Source organism: Triturus cristatus, chromosome 10 (assembly GCF_964204655.1).
Source record: "Triturus cristatus chromosome 10, aTriCri1.1, whole genome shotgun sequence".
NCBI classification, from domain to species: domain Eukaryota; kingdom Metazoa; phylum Chordata; class Amphibia; order Caudata; family Salamandridae; genus Triturus; species Triturus cristatus.
In genome coordinates this window covers 312,885,568-312,903,121 of record NC_140593.1, presented here as the reverse complement: position 1 = coordinate 312,903,121, position 17,554 = coordinate 312,885,568, and the positions used below count along the sequence as shown (strand labels likewise).

General features: G+C 44.0%; 1 protein-coding gene across 3 annotated transcripts in view; it reads right to left on the bottom strand.

The window, feature by feature from the left end:
- Positions 1-17,554, bottom strand: part of ADAM22 (ADAM metallopeptidase domain 22) — a 1,168,071-nt gene that overhangs the window by 11,112 nt on the left and 1,139,405 nt on the right. For all 3 annotated transcript variants that reach the window (XM_085631338.1, XM_085631339.1, XM_085631337.1), the window contains one exon: positions 325-448. In XM_085631338.1, coding sequence (XP_085487464.1) covers positions 325-448 — 124 coding nt within the window. The remainder of the gene's footprint in view (positions 1-324; positions 449-17,554) is intronic.

The following is a 17,554-nucleotide window of genomic DNA, read 5'->3' as shown; positions in this document are numbered from 1 at the left end:
AACCCAATGTCACTGCAAGTATTAGTGTTGTCCACAATAGGTCTTTTGACAACAGACATCTGAAGCTGTAGATGAGATCTAAAAGTTGGCCTAATACTGCACATAAAACAGATGTCAAATACTGTTTGCACTCCTTATAAGGAACATGGTTTGTAAATCGATGACTGCTTTCCATCTACCTGACCATTACAGACACAATGAACAATAGCGCATCTTAACTGTCTCGCCAACATTGCTAGAACTAGAATGGTAAATATACCCAGCTGTATTTAAGACAGCATACTACCCAGTTAAACAATCTACCTCATATACACATTTTCATACCTTAGCACTTTGCCTGTTAGATGTTCGCTCCTCATCGGGAAGGGGTGGCATGGGATAAGGGTATTTCCTGCTGGAGGCAATTGAGCCAGTGGACGACGTTGGTGACTTTGCAGGTGACAGAGTCCTAGGACACAAACATGCATTATTACATATGATGCATCTGGGTCTACATAATCAAACAGAAAACTTACTAAAGAAGATCTTAAACGAAACACAAATTTCACTACATGCTGTTAGTAAGAAAGTGATGGTGTAAATTTGTTTGTAACTGCACAAGAAAACTTCTGTCATTCTGTTATGTGCATCACCGCCGGAGCATGGCCAGGCTATTGTATCTCGTGCATGGGCAGCCGTCTGGAACACAGAAACTGCTGCCAGTGTCTCCAGGTAACAGCATTCTATAAGTCATTAGGGCACATGGAAAAAAGATAGGCTGGAGAGCAACATGTGAGTAAATGGCAGCAAAGAATAGATTGGGTCAATAGGGTTAAGGTGTTATAAGCAGATTTATGTAATTGAAAACTGTCATTAGCAGTGACTAAGAAAAGACTCATGCGTTCAGATGGTAACCTATTATTTGTGCAATGGCAAATGCAGAGTACAGTACTCATGGAGTGGCAAACATGCAGTTATAGAGCGTGCACTCAAGAAGCATTCTAGTGAGGTGAACAAACAGACTCGGATCTTGGGTTGAGGGTGGGATATCTGCTATATTTTAGCAAGTAAAAAGTAGATTGCTCATTCAGTATCACGTGAACCTAGTTCTTTATGAATTGGTAGTTTAATAGATGTTTACCTTTCTTAAGTTACTTATTACCCACTGCACATGTAGAGAGTAGATTGTGCTGAGTTTCATGAATGTCAATGTTTTGTACACATGGTGTCTCTCTTAAATCCATTATGCAGGATACAAAGCCACAAAGAAAAAGCATGTGCCCAGGATAAAGCCAACCATTTTAGTTTTTAGAGCATGAAACCTTATTTCATGTTTTCTTTTTTTAACTGAAAATGGATTGTTAACATAGCAAACTGGAAAGGAGACATAGAGACAACAAATTAAATCATTTCTATGTACCAAAGTAAAAGGCTAGTTTGGATCACAAAGAATTGCTTCAAAATGGTATCCAGGTTTTGCCTGAGGCCCAAATGACACAATTTAGGCTCAACCAACTGCTAGTCAAGTGTTCTGAGGAGGGTGTCCAATCAGGGAGAATATTAACTTGATTGAGTTTACACCTAAATGTAATAAACACTGTGATTTTGGACCTTCATTTGAATCTTCTCCTCATCTGCATTCAAAATTTGAATTTAATTTGAAGATAAGTATTCACTTGCACAATCAAAAGAGAGTTGTGAACCTGAAATGAGGAGTGACACACACCGTCGTACGATCAAGCAAGCCCTTCAGGAACTTTCTTTCCACGCAAGCAATCGGTTGGGCGTGATACAATAACCAATAACCTTCAATTTATCTGCCCAATAAATGAGTTGATAGGATTGTAATCCCCTGTTATTTATATTCTGGTTTTGCTACAGAATATTGTGCTGTAGAGGATATGTTGTTAGTTTTAATGGTAATATGGTGTCATTAATGCAGACATAGTGCACAAGTACTTTTGTACTTTGTATTACATATCTGTCATTTATCTTGATGAAAAAAAAATACATTTGTTTCACCTAAATATTATTTCTGAAAATCAATTGACAAAAAAATTAAGTTCACTATTTCATTAATCATAAATAGGTCATCAAAATAAGACTGACTGCTCAACCCCACACTTTACTCTGACCTCACAACAAGCTCAAAACAATCATCTTAAAAGATCACTCACAGGAGTAACCAAGTTCGTCTTCTCATTGGTTTTTAAAAAGTATGAACTTTCATTCTGGAAAGCCATTTTAACTTATCCCACCTTTCTCGCCTACAAGGTTGCACGTGGTTTTACAATTAGCCAACAAGCCACTAAACTAGCAAAATATTTCACTTTTGTTCCAGTATGTATTCAGGTGGCGCTTTTAGATACAGTTAAGTTAAAATTTTGATAGTTTAATGAGGCATGTGCATGCTACAGTACTGCAATCAGCATAATTTTGTATCCAAAATCAGTGTATGATTCAGCCTATTTAAGGTGTGCCTCGTCTTGCACTTTTAACAAAATGCTGGATTTGGATGACCAGCTTGATCTTATATCTTATTATCACCTAGATCAACCTCATCAAGAAGAGTAGAGTAAATATTTTTATACTTGGAATAAAAATAAACTCTTCATCAAGCAAGGAAAGTGTGCATAATTGAAAGGGTATCCACGAAATGTAAGAGCGTGGGAACATTGTTTCCACGCCCTGATTCATTATTTAATTTAAATTCTTTCTGAATTTTTAGAAAAGACATGAGATAAACTTTCCTAGCTGTTGAAATTCCATAACCTCAGCTTCTGTTTGCTCTTGTTACCATTTGGCTGTGATTTTGTGTGGTGTACCTGGGTTTCGCTAATAAGGAAGAATTTTGGTGTACGATGGGAATGAGACGTTTCTTCAAAAGAGATGGTACCACTGAATACTGATACCCCCAGAATATCATGATACAAAAATATCGAGGACAGAATATCATGGGACAAGATATTGAAAAGTTGTTTCCTATTGTGAACCATACTATAGACTTCCTGTTCCTAACTCCACATCTATGTACTTTGAAGATATATATGCCATGTAGGTACATATATAGAAATGTATAGAAATTCAGACTTACCTGACAATATTTTTTTTTATATTTTGTCCTTGATATTGTGTCTGATCGATATTCTGGGGTCAATATTCATGGCGTACGGGGCGCTAGAGGGCGCCGGACTGCAATGGCCGCACACCTGTGAGGCTCTCGCCGGCCGGGCGAGTTATTACTTCGTTAGCCCATCCTACATCAGGGAAATTAACTCCTCATAGACGCCGGGTGTTGGGCAGAAGCTGGTGCGTGTCTGTGGCGAGTCTGGAGTCGATCTGACTGGCGGAGTGGCAGAAATCGCCGCCGAAAGTTCCGACGGCTGCAGCTGAACGCCGGCCGGAGCGTGGAGGCCGGCGCGAGGATCTACGCGACACCGAGGATTACACGTGTTCAGAGGGCTGCGGTGCGTGATGGAGGTTGGCGCTGAGGTCGGCCTCTCCGATGGTTGAAGCGGACCTGCTGGAATGCCGGTAAGGCGGTGACGAGCTGGGACGCTGCTGGGGGCTCCGAGCTGCAAAACGGACGTAATCTATCAGATCACTACATCCACGGACGGGGGGGGAGAGGTGCGATACCAGCCCGGAGCTGTCCCTTAAGGTGCGGTTCGAACCAAATCCCTGTGGCCTCCCCCCCCATGCCCCCTCCTGATCCACGCACGTTGCTGACATCCAGGGGGAGAGACTGATTGTCACTGCCTGGCACCTCGACGCGGCCGGGGCCTCACAGTGAATGCTGCCACAGGCCTTTCTGCCCCACCATTGCTGAATAGTACGTTGCAGACACACGCCATTAGAGGGGGTGGCTCCTCTCACCGGGCCTGACGGATCGAAGTTGCGGGGCCCCCAGGGAACCTTAACGGAGTGACCCCGACGGAGTGGCGGCCGGAGGCGGGTGCTCCTCTTTTAGATGGGACATTGTGTTTCACGCTTTCTGTGGGGGAGCATTGCACATTGGTGACATCGTGCTTTTTTCCCTCTTGGCAAACTACGAGTGTGGCAGTGGCTCCGGGTTTTGGGCTGTTTCTCCCACAATATACACCGGGATCCTACCAGCTCCGGCACGTGTCCCCCGTACTGGCGACCTAGAGGCAAATTTGTCCCTATACCTGGCCACAATGGGGAAAACAGACACTAAGCAGTCCCGACTCCCCTTCGAAACTCAAAGGAAAAAAACCCGCGGCCCTCCACCTGGGGACGGCGATTCTGATGGGGGAGACGCTGAAGACGTAGACTGGAAGGCGCTCCTGCTCAATATGCAAACTAGCCTTACATCCATTGACACGAAAATAGACGGTATGTCTCGGCGCTTAGACTCTGTAGTGCATAGGCTTGACCAACAAGAGGAACGGGTTAAAGAGTCTGAGCAACGGATTTCTGGGCTGGAGGATGGGGCTACAGGCACTGCCACTAAAGTATCGCACATGGAGAAATTACTAAAGGTGATCGCCGACAAGAACGAGGACTTAGAGGCGAGGTCGCGCCGCAATAACGTGCGCCTTATTGGTCTGGCGGAGACGACATTTGTCGGCAAAATGGAAATCTTCATTGAAAAGCTCTTGACCGATCTGTTTGGCGCATCCGCCTTCTCTCCGCAGTTGGTGGTCGAGCGAGCCCACCGTACCTTGGGCCCTCGTCCTATACCCGGGGCCCCCCCACGGCCTATCATCATCAGATTCCTGAACTATAGGGATCGCGATACCCTACTTCGACTAGCCCGGGAGAAACAACCTGTCCAATTTGAAAACACTACACTCTCCTTCTTTCCAGACTTTACTCAATCTGTGCAAGATGCGCGCCGTAAATTTGGGCCGGTCAAGAAACGCCTGATCCAAAGTGGAATTCAGTACTCCATGCTGTACCCGGCTCGCCTACGGGTGGTTCATCTTGGCAAGCCTCACATTTTTCAGGACCCTTCTCAAGTGGAACTATTTCTCAAAGACCACAGGGGCTCCCGGGGGTCTGCCGGCTCCCCAGCGGGGAGGGCTGGCTCCCGATCGCCCACTTCTGCATTGGACTGATCACAAAACGTCATGGCCATCAGTCAGGTCCATCATGTTGCTCCGGTTCTACTTTCGCTCACGCCGTGAGCTTAGGCCAGGGTGCCCGCTGGTCGCATTGGACTGTGCCTTGACCCTCGCGCGACGAGCTGCTGCTCGCCGGACTTTGTCACTTTCATGTTTTCCCTAGATGTTACTCAACGATGACCTCGCCCCGGCATTTGCCTCCCCTTCCCGCGCCTTCCGCTGGCTCACGAGCCTGGCGGACAGCGGGTGAAATATCGGGGGAGGTGAAAGGCAGGTCCGGACCCCTTGTGTCCCCCAATTGGGTGTTCCCCAGTAGGGTAATGACTTGGTATTGTGAGTTTATTGGGGGTGGGGGAGATGCTCGGCATGTTTGGGATGTCGGAGTGGGCGGGTGGGAAGGGTTTCAAAGGGTTGTATTGGGTTTGTTTGAATTCAGTTCGGGGAAAGTCAACATGCATAGTGTTGTTGCACCATCTGACACTTTCAAAATACAGTGGCATACGGGAGGAACTTGTGTGGTACGCTCCCTGACCGATTCTTCCATCATCTGCAGACATAGGTCAAGCCGTGAACACTGACATAGATAGTGGGGGGATACTCTCTGCTATCACCTGGAATGTTAGAGGCCTGGGAGACCCGAGGAAGCGGAGACACATCTTAGGAGCGTTAGACAGATTAAGGGCACAGGTAGTCTTCTTACAAGAGACCCATATGGATCCTCACCGCGGTGGCACATTCGCCGCCAGATGGGCGACACATTCTATTTTTGCGTCCTACTCGTCCTATGCGAGAGGCACCGCAATTCTGATAAAAAGAGGGGTCCCCTATACTCCCCTGGGCAGCGTGGCCGATAAGGAGGGACGATATTGTGTGGCATGGGGAAGGATAGGGGTTGAAACTATCACCCTGGCCTGCTCCTATGGCCCCAATGGTGATGACCCTAGCAGCTTTATTGCTCTCTGGAACAAAATCGGGGAAGTGGGATCCACACACCTTGTATGGGGGGGCGACTTCAACGCGGTGCTTGACCCTGCGCTAGATAGGTCCAATCCCTCTACACTGCACTACACCAACACACACAGATACTTGCGTGACATTTGCGCAACACAGGAACTCATAGACGCTTGGCGTCACTTACATCCGACTCAGAAGGAGGGCACACACTGGAACACTGCACGCGCCACTTGGGCCAGACTAGATTACCTGTTGATTTCCAGAAATTTAGCTCCCTCACTGGTCACAGCACAACATGTAGGCCGTACCTTCTCTGACCACTCCCCGGTGCTGGCTACATTCCGCTTACCTGACGTGATGGGGAGGTCGCCCTCCTGGCGACTCCAACCCAACATTCTACTTGACGAGCTGTTCCGCACAGAACTAGGGCAAGACATTGAGGACTTCCTGTTGCACAACAGGGGGTCGGTGGAACGAGTCGCCACCCTGTGGGAGGCGCTGAAGGTCACAGTGAGGGGTGTTTGTATCTCTAAGAGCTCCGGGGTATTGCGAGCCCTACGTACCACACTGCACAAATTAGAAACCACACTGCACACATTGGAAACTCAACCAGACTATGCCACTAGCTCGGCTGCGCAGGCACAGTACCGGACGGCCCTGTCGGAGTACAAGTCCACCGCGGAGAGAGAGGTTAATTTCAGGGGTAAATACTTCAGAGCGAGAGCTTATGGGGAAGGAGAGCGCCCCGGGAGATTCCTGGCAGGAGTGGTTCGCCCCCCGCGGAACTCAAATTATGTACTGGAACTAGAGAGCGACGAAGGGGCACCCTTGCGAGACACGAAATCGCTCCTGGATGCCTTCACTGCCCACTACTCGGCCCTCTACTCTACCACCAGAGCAGGTGAACTCGATATGGATGACTATTTGAGGGAACTCACATTGGGATGGTTGTCGGACCGTCAGCGGGAGTTCCTAGCGGAACCCATAAGCCTGGAGGAAATTAGAGACGCAATTGGGCAGATGGCGCCGGGCAAGGCGCCCGGCCTGGATGGTTTGCCCATGGATTTCTACAAAGCCTATGTGGATATCCTCGCACCAGTGCTACGCGAAGTTTATATGGAGGCTTACGAATCCGGTGCACTTCCCCCGTCAATGCAGGAAGCTCTGATTACCTCTCTGCTGAAACCCGGGAAACCACCTCAATATTGCGACTCATACCCTCCCCTCTCCCTAATCAACTGCGACGCTAAGATTCTGACCAAAGTCTTGGCCAATCGATTACAGTTGCTGCTGGGAGGTCTGGTGCTGTCGGATCCAGCGGGATTCGTCCCAGGCAGGGCCACCTCCCACAACCTCCGGACCCTCTTCTCAATATTGCAGAATGTAGACCCTGGTTTGCCACTGGTGGCAGTCTTTTTGGACGCCACTAAGGCATTTGACTCCCTGGAATGGGACTATCTCCAATGTATCCTGCGCAATATGGGGATGCCGATCGGATTCACGCAGTGGATGGGTATCCTTTACAGTCAGCCGGTGGCTCGGGTGGGAGTGAACGGTCGAATATCCGAGGCCTTTGCTATATCGCGGGGGACACGACAGGGGTGCCCCTTGTCCCCATTGCTGTTCGCCATAGCGATGGAGCCGCTGGCTGCTAGGCTCCGACAGCATCACAGGGACAAGGCTCTGCGCTGCCTGCAGCGAGAGGTACTCATATCGTTGTACGCGGATGACATCACGTTGTACCTCCGCGATCCTGCTGCCAACCTCAACCCTATCTTGAGGGAGTTCATTCGGTTTGCGGGCATGTCCGGTATCCATATTAATTGGGGTAAGTCCACTATCTTTCCGCGGCTGCCCAGCCATTCCACCTTGATTATCCACTGAAGTGGTGCGAAGATGAGGTCCGATATCTAGGCATACTGCTCTCTCGTGATCGGGAAGAGTTGATGCGAATGAATTACGGCCGCACATTTGATCACATTCAAACTTGTGTGACCAGATGGATCACGCTGCCGCTCTCTTTTGCAGGCCTTGCCTCTCTCATTAAGATGGTGGTACTTCCCAAACTCCTTTACCTCTTCTTAAATATTCCATATTATCCGGGCAAGACTTTCTTCCAACGCCTGCGCTCCGAGCTTATTCGGCTGGTTTGGGGGGGGGGAAGCGACCACGCCTGGGCTGGGACGTCTTAACCCGCCCATTCGCGCAGGGGGTTTTTGATATACCAGAGTTTGAACTCTACTACTATAGTGCTCAGGCGCACTATGTATATCACTGGTTTCACCCCACCCCCTTTATGCCGCAAATAGCAGTGGAACATTGGCTGGCGGACCCCATCCCATTGGAAGGTGCCCTATTTAGTGCACCAGAGGCGAGAGCTGAGCACCATACTACAGTATCCACTTCAGTTCTAGCATGGCAACATATTGCAAAAAAACTCAGCACGTCCTTGATATATTCCCCATTGCTTCCCCTGGCTTACCATCCTAAGTTACCCATTCTGCAGGAACGATTATTTCAGAAGTTTATGGACAAACTTAATATTAAGACTTGGGGCGACCTCTATTCAGACGGGCAGTTTCGTTCACTAGCACACATCTCAGCCGATAACACACCTACCCCAATGGACACATTTCTTTACATTCGACTCCGCAGTGGCGTCCGTACACTCACGGAGGGATTCCCGTATGAACCACCCACCTTAGACCCTTTACACCTATTGCTAAAGGCTACCACTCCAGCGCACGCGGTCTCCAAGCTTTATCACTCACTACACGCTACACCTGATTTGGCACCCTGCAGAGCACGAACAAAATGGGAAGCAGAATTAGGGGTACCCATTGAAGATGAGGTCTGGAACTTTTGCTGCCTGCAGACCGAGCAGATCTCTTCCAGCAGTAGATTTCGGGTTATCCACTACAAGTTCCTGCATAGACTTTACTGCACTCCTGCTCACATGTGTAGGATGGGCCTGCGAGAGGATGATTTCTGTTGGCGCTGCCGCTCACCGGAAGCAGACTTTCTACACATGGCTTGGAACTGCCGGGAAGTTGCCGACTATTGGTGTCAGGTATACTCTGGCATTTCGGAGATGATTGCTGTCCCTCTGACACCCTCTCGGACGCAGGCACTCCTGGGCTACACAAAAAACGTTAAGAAACCAGTTCGCAGGTTTACCACGGTTGCTTTTCTCATAGCGAAGAGACTCATAGCATGTAGGTGGGGGAGAAGCAGGGCTCCTAAATTCAAAGACTGGATCAAAGACATGGTACAGTGTCAGGACACCCTGATTAGATATGCAGAACTCTTGCCCTCAGCGTCCAGACCAGTAGATATTTGGAGTCCTCTCACAACCTACCTGTTAGCGCATCCGCAGACATAGCATGCCCCCAGATGATCCATCGCTCAAGCCTATAGCCCTTAACTCCACTGGATTGCAAAGCTCGAAGGGGTAATGGTGGAGACTTGGTCGGGGTCCCCTGTTCGCTTAGCTTACTCCTGCCCTGCGGACCGGCACTCCCGTTGACACCGGGCGGATTGGCTTATGGCTGTTATGGCCCGCTCGTCTGTCCCGGGAGGTGGGGGAGGACGGTTCCCGCACACGACGCTTCCTACAACTATGGGTTTACCACTGTGCTTACGATGTATTAAGTGTTGAAGATATGCCATAGGGAGCCACTACGCTCTTCGGATCTTCCTAAATACATAAATTCTGCATGTTCCTAGGGTCACTGATAGAAGACAGAGTACACGACACTGAGCTTGTTACAGCCCATCGACTACCAGTCCTTGTGTCGACAGTGCTTGTGACGCTGCCGGCCCCTAGCTGGTTGTAGGCGGATAGCTGTGTACACTACCATTTTGCATCTCGCATACTACGCCGCCGGCCACTAGTTGGTTGTAGGCACAGGGGCTGTGTATTATTTCTTCCCGCTGAATAAAGTTTTTGTTGAAACTTAAAAAAAAAAATATATATATATATATTCATGGCGTACAAATTCAGGAGAATACTATGTAGCTTCTTAAATACTTAAAACACATTTAGAAAATTTCAGTTTGGTACAAATGCTGGAATGTTGAAGTGAGTCAGGGAGCAGAATAGCTAGCACTTGGGTATGAGTGCTGGAACGTGTTGCAGTAGATATTTTAGGAAATAGAGCACAGTAATGTAATATATTTTGGTTTCCATTTGAAAGGAAAGGGGGAGGTTCAATTGTGTGTAAAATCACAACACCTGAAACACTTGATGGATAAAGTGCTATAATTGTATTATGGCAGCAATCTAAATTAAAGACTTTCCAAAAAAGCAGCTGGGCATTGATTCTAAATTCATGTATGTTTGCAATTTTCTGTGATGCAGCTCCTTAGTGTCTATGTCCCTGGAACCATATGGAGAACAGTACTTATAAGCCTGTTCAACTGTACTTTGAGAGTCCATGTCTCTCATAATCAGCTCCATTGCATTAGTGTTACAACACATCACTAAGTAATCCTAACCTCTTAAGAGTGCAGTGCATACATGTATTTTCATCAGAGAAAATTATATCTTATTATATTTAGGTGTTAATGGAACATCTCTACAGCTTCTAAGTGATTTGTGAGTGGCGGTGTGCATGGTCAGCATGTCTTGCACATAGGTTAAGATTAGATGATTATGAGGCTGCATTTTAGAATTAGAAAACAGTTACTTTCCACCACTATATATTTTTTAATATTGCCTGGCACTCAATAAATTACTTTTATACTTCAGTGTGTTACGCCTGTTGACTTTGGAATTGGGGAACCAGGTTAGAGTCTGAATGTCTTGTGATTCTGGGTAAATCACTTAAGCGCCCCCTGCTCCCCATGCATAAAAAATGAATGTGACCTTGTGTAATGTAACTGCTGCTCATGTAAAGTGCTCCAATGCCTTTGGATCGAGTTCATGCTATATAAAAACTGCAGAAAAATAAAGTGCTTGGCAGTGCATAATTTGTGCCGGTGTTTGCTGGTGCCTAGCACCGGCAGTTGTTTGCAATCACCGCTATTTATTTATAAAGGTCTACCACATGGAGGTGCTGTCTGTCTATTTAGATATTTAAATTACTTACATTTACTGTCATGTTAGCAGCACAGACCTTTTGCACTTGATTTGACTTGTAATGAGCCCGTTAATGTATGTGCTGAAGTCAAAGCAATTTTATTACAAACAAGAGCATGGTACATTTTGGCACCTGTGCATGAAAGCAGAACATATGATAAGGCTCACGGACTAGTTGTGCTCTGATTAAACCGACCTTAAAAGCTGTATCCTTGCATTGACGCATTTGCAGAGTGTTACTGGATTTTCTTTCAGGACCATTTTAGAGGTAGCAGAATTTCCTCTTACTCGCTGCTCTATTGCATATACATTTCAGGTACTATATACTATAAGGACAAGGTAAACGTAATTTCTTACGCTCTCTTTTACGAGAGCCATTTCTATATAATGATCTGCTGATTATAAAAAGGAGTGTGGCTGTACAGGGAAGATAAGCGTTGCTCTTGGTAAAATTTGCCAACTTTTTTGCCCGGAAGGGAAAGTATAGTTTTGCATATCAGAGACTTCACCAATGCTGTCTTAAGGTGTTTATCTTGATTCAAGACTTTTGGACTTAGGAATATGATGATGTTAAAAATCACTGTTGTGATGTCATGGATGCAAATTGGTGACACTGTAGCGATAGGTAAGCACACTGAGGCTAAATTGGAGTTAGAGATTCTAAGCGGCGCGATAAGTAAAGAGCTGCACGGCTTAAATATAAATACCAAAAACGGATGATGATAATGTATACAGAATAGTGTAATTTTGTTAAAGTAAGAAACACAACAGCAGATGCATGGTGCTTGAATTGACAGACTTCATAGGCACCAGTGATATGGTTGTAAATAATATTTAATGAGGCAGTCTGCTTGAACATGATCCCCGCCAGCCAGCCAAGAAGCAGCTGCAAGGCATGGAATCCTAACTACAGAAACAATAATAGAAAACTGAAAAAGTGACAATTCTACACATACTTTGGAGATATAACATCTCTCCCTCCTTTCTTCATAAAGCCTAACAACTCCCAATAATGCAAAAAATATAAACAACAAAAGTAATATTAATAAAAAAGATGGATAGAAATCATTACATTTGAACATAGTGCCCCAAATACACAGGTGGTCTGCGCATTCTCCATAGCCTGTTCAACCCTACACCCCGACTGTCATCAACACTTCTGGTTCTGAAACCATCACCCTCTCCATCTACCAAGCTCTCTCCATTTTTTTTCTCTCTCTCTCTCTCATCTCAAATATCCATCTTCCATCAACATGACGCCACTACATCCTTCCTCACCTGACCCTTGTACACACTTACTAACCTGATATAAAGCTACCCTTCTTATATGGGCCACAAAATGTATACAAACCTGCAATTACTTGTCCATCCTTAAACTTTACCCAAAGTTAATGGATCACCCAAAATCCAACCGTTCTACCTGGCAACTACCTTCTCCAGCAACAAACTTCAACCATGCTGGCACCAACTTCATTTCAGGTTTTCTTCCCATCAGAATCTCAAAAGGAGACATTTTAGTCACTAAATTTTCAGTGTTGCGATGTGCCCTCACCATTTTATTAACCAACTTTGACACATCTTGATTACTCTGTACCACCATATGAATTGCCCCTTTGTGGATCCAATTAGCTCTTTCAGCAATATCATTGGCTTTGGGTATTATATAATGCTGTGCAATGATGCTTAATGCCACAATTATCTAAGACAGATCTTGTGCACCTCGAAGTAAGCTGTGTTCCATCGTCCGTAGTAAGCATGTGTGGGAAACCCTCCTTCCTATATACATCTCCCAAACACACAAATAGTAGATTTAGTAATCACCTTCCTCATTAACCTGACATACACCCTCTTAGAATGCACATCCACCATGATAAAGGCACACCTTAACTATTTTTTTACACTCGCTAATGGTCCAATAAAGTCCATACAGGTGCTACTCCATGCCCTACCTAGATCTTGAATTTGACCCATCTCAGTTTGTACACTAACCTTCAACCCTTTTCTCACTCTCCTTACAATCCACACAACTCTCCACACATTTATTGATCTGGTCATCCATACCAGGTCACCAAAGGTTTTCTATTGCTTTCCTTTTAGTCAATGTGTACCCCATATGCCCTTCATAGGCAAGTAATTGATTCTCCTTCCCTACTTCCGAAGGAACACATTTAGAATTCCTTATAATCACTTTTTGACTACACAATGACAGTCCTTCGAAAACTTCAATAAAAGGTTTTAAGGAGGGAGTCACAGCACTTTCTCTCCGACCCCTCTCAATTAACATGTGAACCACTTCCTTAAACTCAACATCATCCTCCATCCCTTTTTCCCAATCATCAAAATTAAAAGCACCACTACCAGAGTGTTCAACTTCATCTATCAATGCAGCAGCACCCTCACACTCTTTAGCTAATACTGCATCCCTATCAACTTACCCCTATTGAACAGTAGAACTAATTCATTAATCTTTGGCAACAAAAACATGTCTGAGACAGTATTTTGGTTAACTCCCCTCAAGTTAACACTATATCTCAAACATTCATACTCCTTTATAGTTATTACTACTGGTGACAGCCAGCTAGAGGCTCCAACAGATTTGATAATACCACCTCTGACCATCACTTCCAACATTTGTTTGACCTACCCTCTAACTTTCACTGGAACACTCCTCAGTTTGTGTTTAATAGTGACAGCTCCCAGCTTAACAAAAATGTTAAGTACATAGCCTCACAACTGATCAACTGCTCTCTAAACACATCCTTCACTCCTCTAAGTATGTCCTAAAAGCTCACCTCATCAAACACCATTATTTGATTCGGATCTTGCAGATTTATGACAATATGTGAGTCGTACTGATGCATCTAACCAAGTATTGTGGTCCTTCTGTTACAACAAACACTTTGCCCTCAACTTTTCTAGACATACATTTATGGCTTTAAGAAAGTATCCTAAAATATCTCTTTCCTCTCCTTGCTGCACCCCCATGAACAGATATCTTTAGGAGACAATTCCACATCAGTCTATTCTGTTACAAACATAGTCTTGGGTACAATTGAGTACATCAACCCTGAATCAATCATACGTTCAATAATCCTACCTTTCATGTGAAAAGTCGATTTTGGCCTTTACATTCTCTTTTTACCATCTTCCTGAAATAAACTCAAAATGCGATCAGAAAGTTTCCCATGACTCTGATCCTCAGTGACTGCCACCTTTGCTCTGTTATTCTACCTGCACACACGTGCAAAATAGCCTTTACGCCTACACTTCGTGCACTTTTGATAGCAAAGCAAGATTGTGAGTCTTCCCCATGAAAACTAACACACCTTAGACATAATTTATCTAACGCTTTGTTACTACCTCCTTTCTGAGACTTATTGAGACTTTTAAACACTAGAGATACATCATTACCGTGCTTCATAGCATTATCTGTCACTGTAACAACTTGGACCTTTTTTTTCTCATTTCACTCATACAATATTCTGACTCCTAATATTTTCGCAATATCAATAGCATCTTTTAAGGTTGGGTTTTTAGCCATAATCTCTCTTGAATTTTTTTAATCTTGCACTGAACAATCAATTGGTCAAATATAAGTTCTTCAAACACTGTTCCAAAATGACCATTCACAAATAATTCACATAACCTTGATACAAATTTATAAATTGATTTCCCAGTCCTTTGCGGTTGTGTGTAGAATTTGTACAGTGTCATGAATACATTAATTTTCTTAGCATTTCTACACAGCAATCTTAACTGTTATTCTTTGTATAGTTTGTTCATTATGATCAAGTGACTCGGGCCAAAGCTTAACAATATTGTGGCCCTCCTTTCCAGGAGCACTTGACAACAACGATTTCTTTCTCTCAAGTGTAAACCTGACTATTTAAAGCAATTAAGTAATTGTCAAACATGCCAATCAAGTCCTTCCATGATATGGATGGATAACCTTGCCATGTGAGCAATCAAGAAGGCACAATAATAGCAGAAGACTCCATTGAGAAGAAACGGCGGTATGAGCTCTTTTTTGAACCCAAAATGAGTCTTTTTTTGTTTCTTTAACTCAGCTCCTTTTTAAGCCGATATGAGTACTTGTTTCTTTAACTCAGCAGCTTTGAGGTTATTTCTTTTAACACTGTGGTGACAAGAGAGTCCAACAACTGCAGGATATCCTGGGAAAAGGACCAGACCAAGAAAGTGCCAACACCCTCAAGATGGCACTGTAAAAATCAGTTGCTCCTTATAAATGATTTAAATATTTAATGTGGGTGCATTGAGTGTTAAGAATGTAATGTGCACAGATTGTTCTTTCAGACCTGCTGGGAGGCTTCACGAGTGGCGAGAAAGCGTCACAAATAACAGCATGAGGCCGCACAGTGCACACATGCTATGAGCCGATCGCTTGTGCCCGAGCTGCTTCATCAGACCCACAAAACTAATCAGAATAAAAATAAAAATGATGATGCAGACAGTCAATTGAGCAGGGAGCATGTTTTAGTGATACACTTATCGCGAAGTGTTAAGTGTGCCGATCAGACCAAAAACATCCCATCGAAGGCAATCACTTTCATCTCTGGTTTTATTGATTGCTTCGCAGGTCGACCGGCTGGCTACTCGTTGCCAAATAGAAGTGACGGACTCCGTAGGCACCAGTGATGAGGTTGAAAATAACATTTAATGAGGCGACCTGCTGATGCATGATCTCCACCAGCCAGCCAAGAAACAACTGCCAGGCATGAATCCTAACTACAGAAGAAATAATAGAACACTTAAAGAAGTAACAACTCTAAACATGCCATAAAAACTATAACAGTACCTAACTGGGGGCAAAATGGTTTGCAAACAAATGGAACTACCTTTTAATATTAGGCATAAATGTGAAGCTATATGATTTCAATGAAGTCAATTATTGCCCGAGATCAAAGCTGTAGTAACGCGCAATGACATCTTGACTGAAATGTGTCAAATCAGTACACTTGCAAACATGGTTTTAAATTGTGCAATAATATTTGTGAACACAGCACATATTTATACCTGTTAAAAATGTATAAATGTTTGCAACAGTATTTTGCTTATGTTAACTAAATCACAAACCGCATGTGCACTTTAAATAAGTTTTTAAATACTGATCCAGAATGGCACTCCTGTATGTGATCAAGGCTGTGGTCAGCAGCCAAAACTCGTCATGGCAGACGTTTAATTAAAAAACATATTTAGCAACTCTTTTTCTTACCAAAGTCAAGTAGTAGTTGTATACAGCTAACAAAACCAAATGTAAGTGGAATGGCATTTGTATTTTTTAGTTTTATTCTTAAAATGTAAAGTCTTTGTTTGCACTCATGTCATCACGAATGCTGCAATGCACAAATAATTTGGCATGTTGTGTTCATTACTTGTTCAGACAACAGCTGCTAAAAAAATATATATCTATAACGTGTCTATTATACTTGGAGGTAAGTGCTTGTCCCTCTAGGTATCAGTGCGCTTCAACAAATGACTTTTTTAACAGTAGAAGTTCAAACACACTTATGTTAACTGTAGAGCCTTACTTTAAAGATCCAACCTAATTGCCACTTTTGGGTATTATGAATTTTAGAGTCTCCCACCTACCAGTCCCTTTGATTTGCAGCAAAGGATCAGTTATTGAGGAAATCATTTACATTTTACTAAGACATGATAATGGTGGCACAAGTCAAACTGTCATTCCTCAAACAATGCTGCTTGAGCATTGAAATATTCTGAATGTAATGGGTGATTTCACCTGCCAGTGAGAGAAATGTACACAAAGTTAGCAATATGTTTCTTACCAATATCACATTTACTAACTCACTAAATTAAAAAGTTTATTTAGGTTAATAAAATGTTTTAAAACATCAACAAAAAGTATTCAGCTACATGGAAATATTATCAAGCATCAGTAAGAATATACCGCCTCACACGTTCTTGCTTTTAACACAGTTATAAAAATAAAAGACAGATTCTAGTTTTTTATTACACCACCGGAACCAGAGACGCATCTTGGATATTCCAATTCAACTCCTTATTGACTCCAGAAATTAGTGTTGATTCGTGTGAAAGAGCATAAAGCTTCTTCTCACTTCTGCGTTCAGAGAGATTGTACACTATTCAGCCAATACATTAGGAGGTAGAACCCCTAAATAAAATGAATATGAACATTTAATATGGAGATCAGTCTCATCTTCATCAAAATTCCACCCACTAGATGAACGTTTATGTGTATTCTCTTAAAGTGAGGTAAATAAGCCCAATATGGAGCATTCTGCAAATATGAGATTTTAGTTGAGTGGAGAAGCTCTTAAATCTAAGACGAGAAAAACCAATGTTCTGAATAGCGGTTGCTATTCCAGGAATGTTGTCTGAATGGGAATGCACTTTCTAAGCTCTAGTGCCAGTATTAGAACATATCCTTATGCTCCATTCAGCAAGTTCTGTC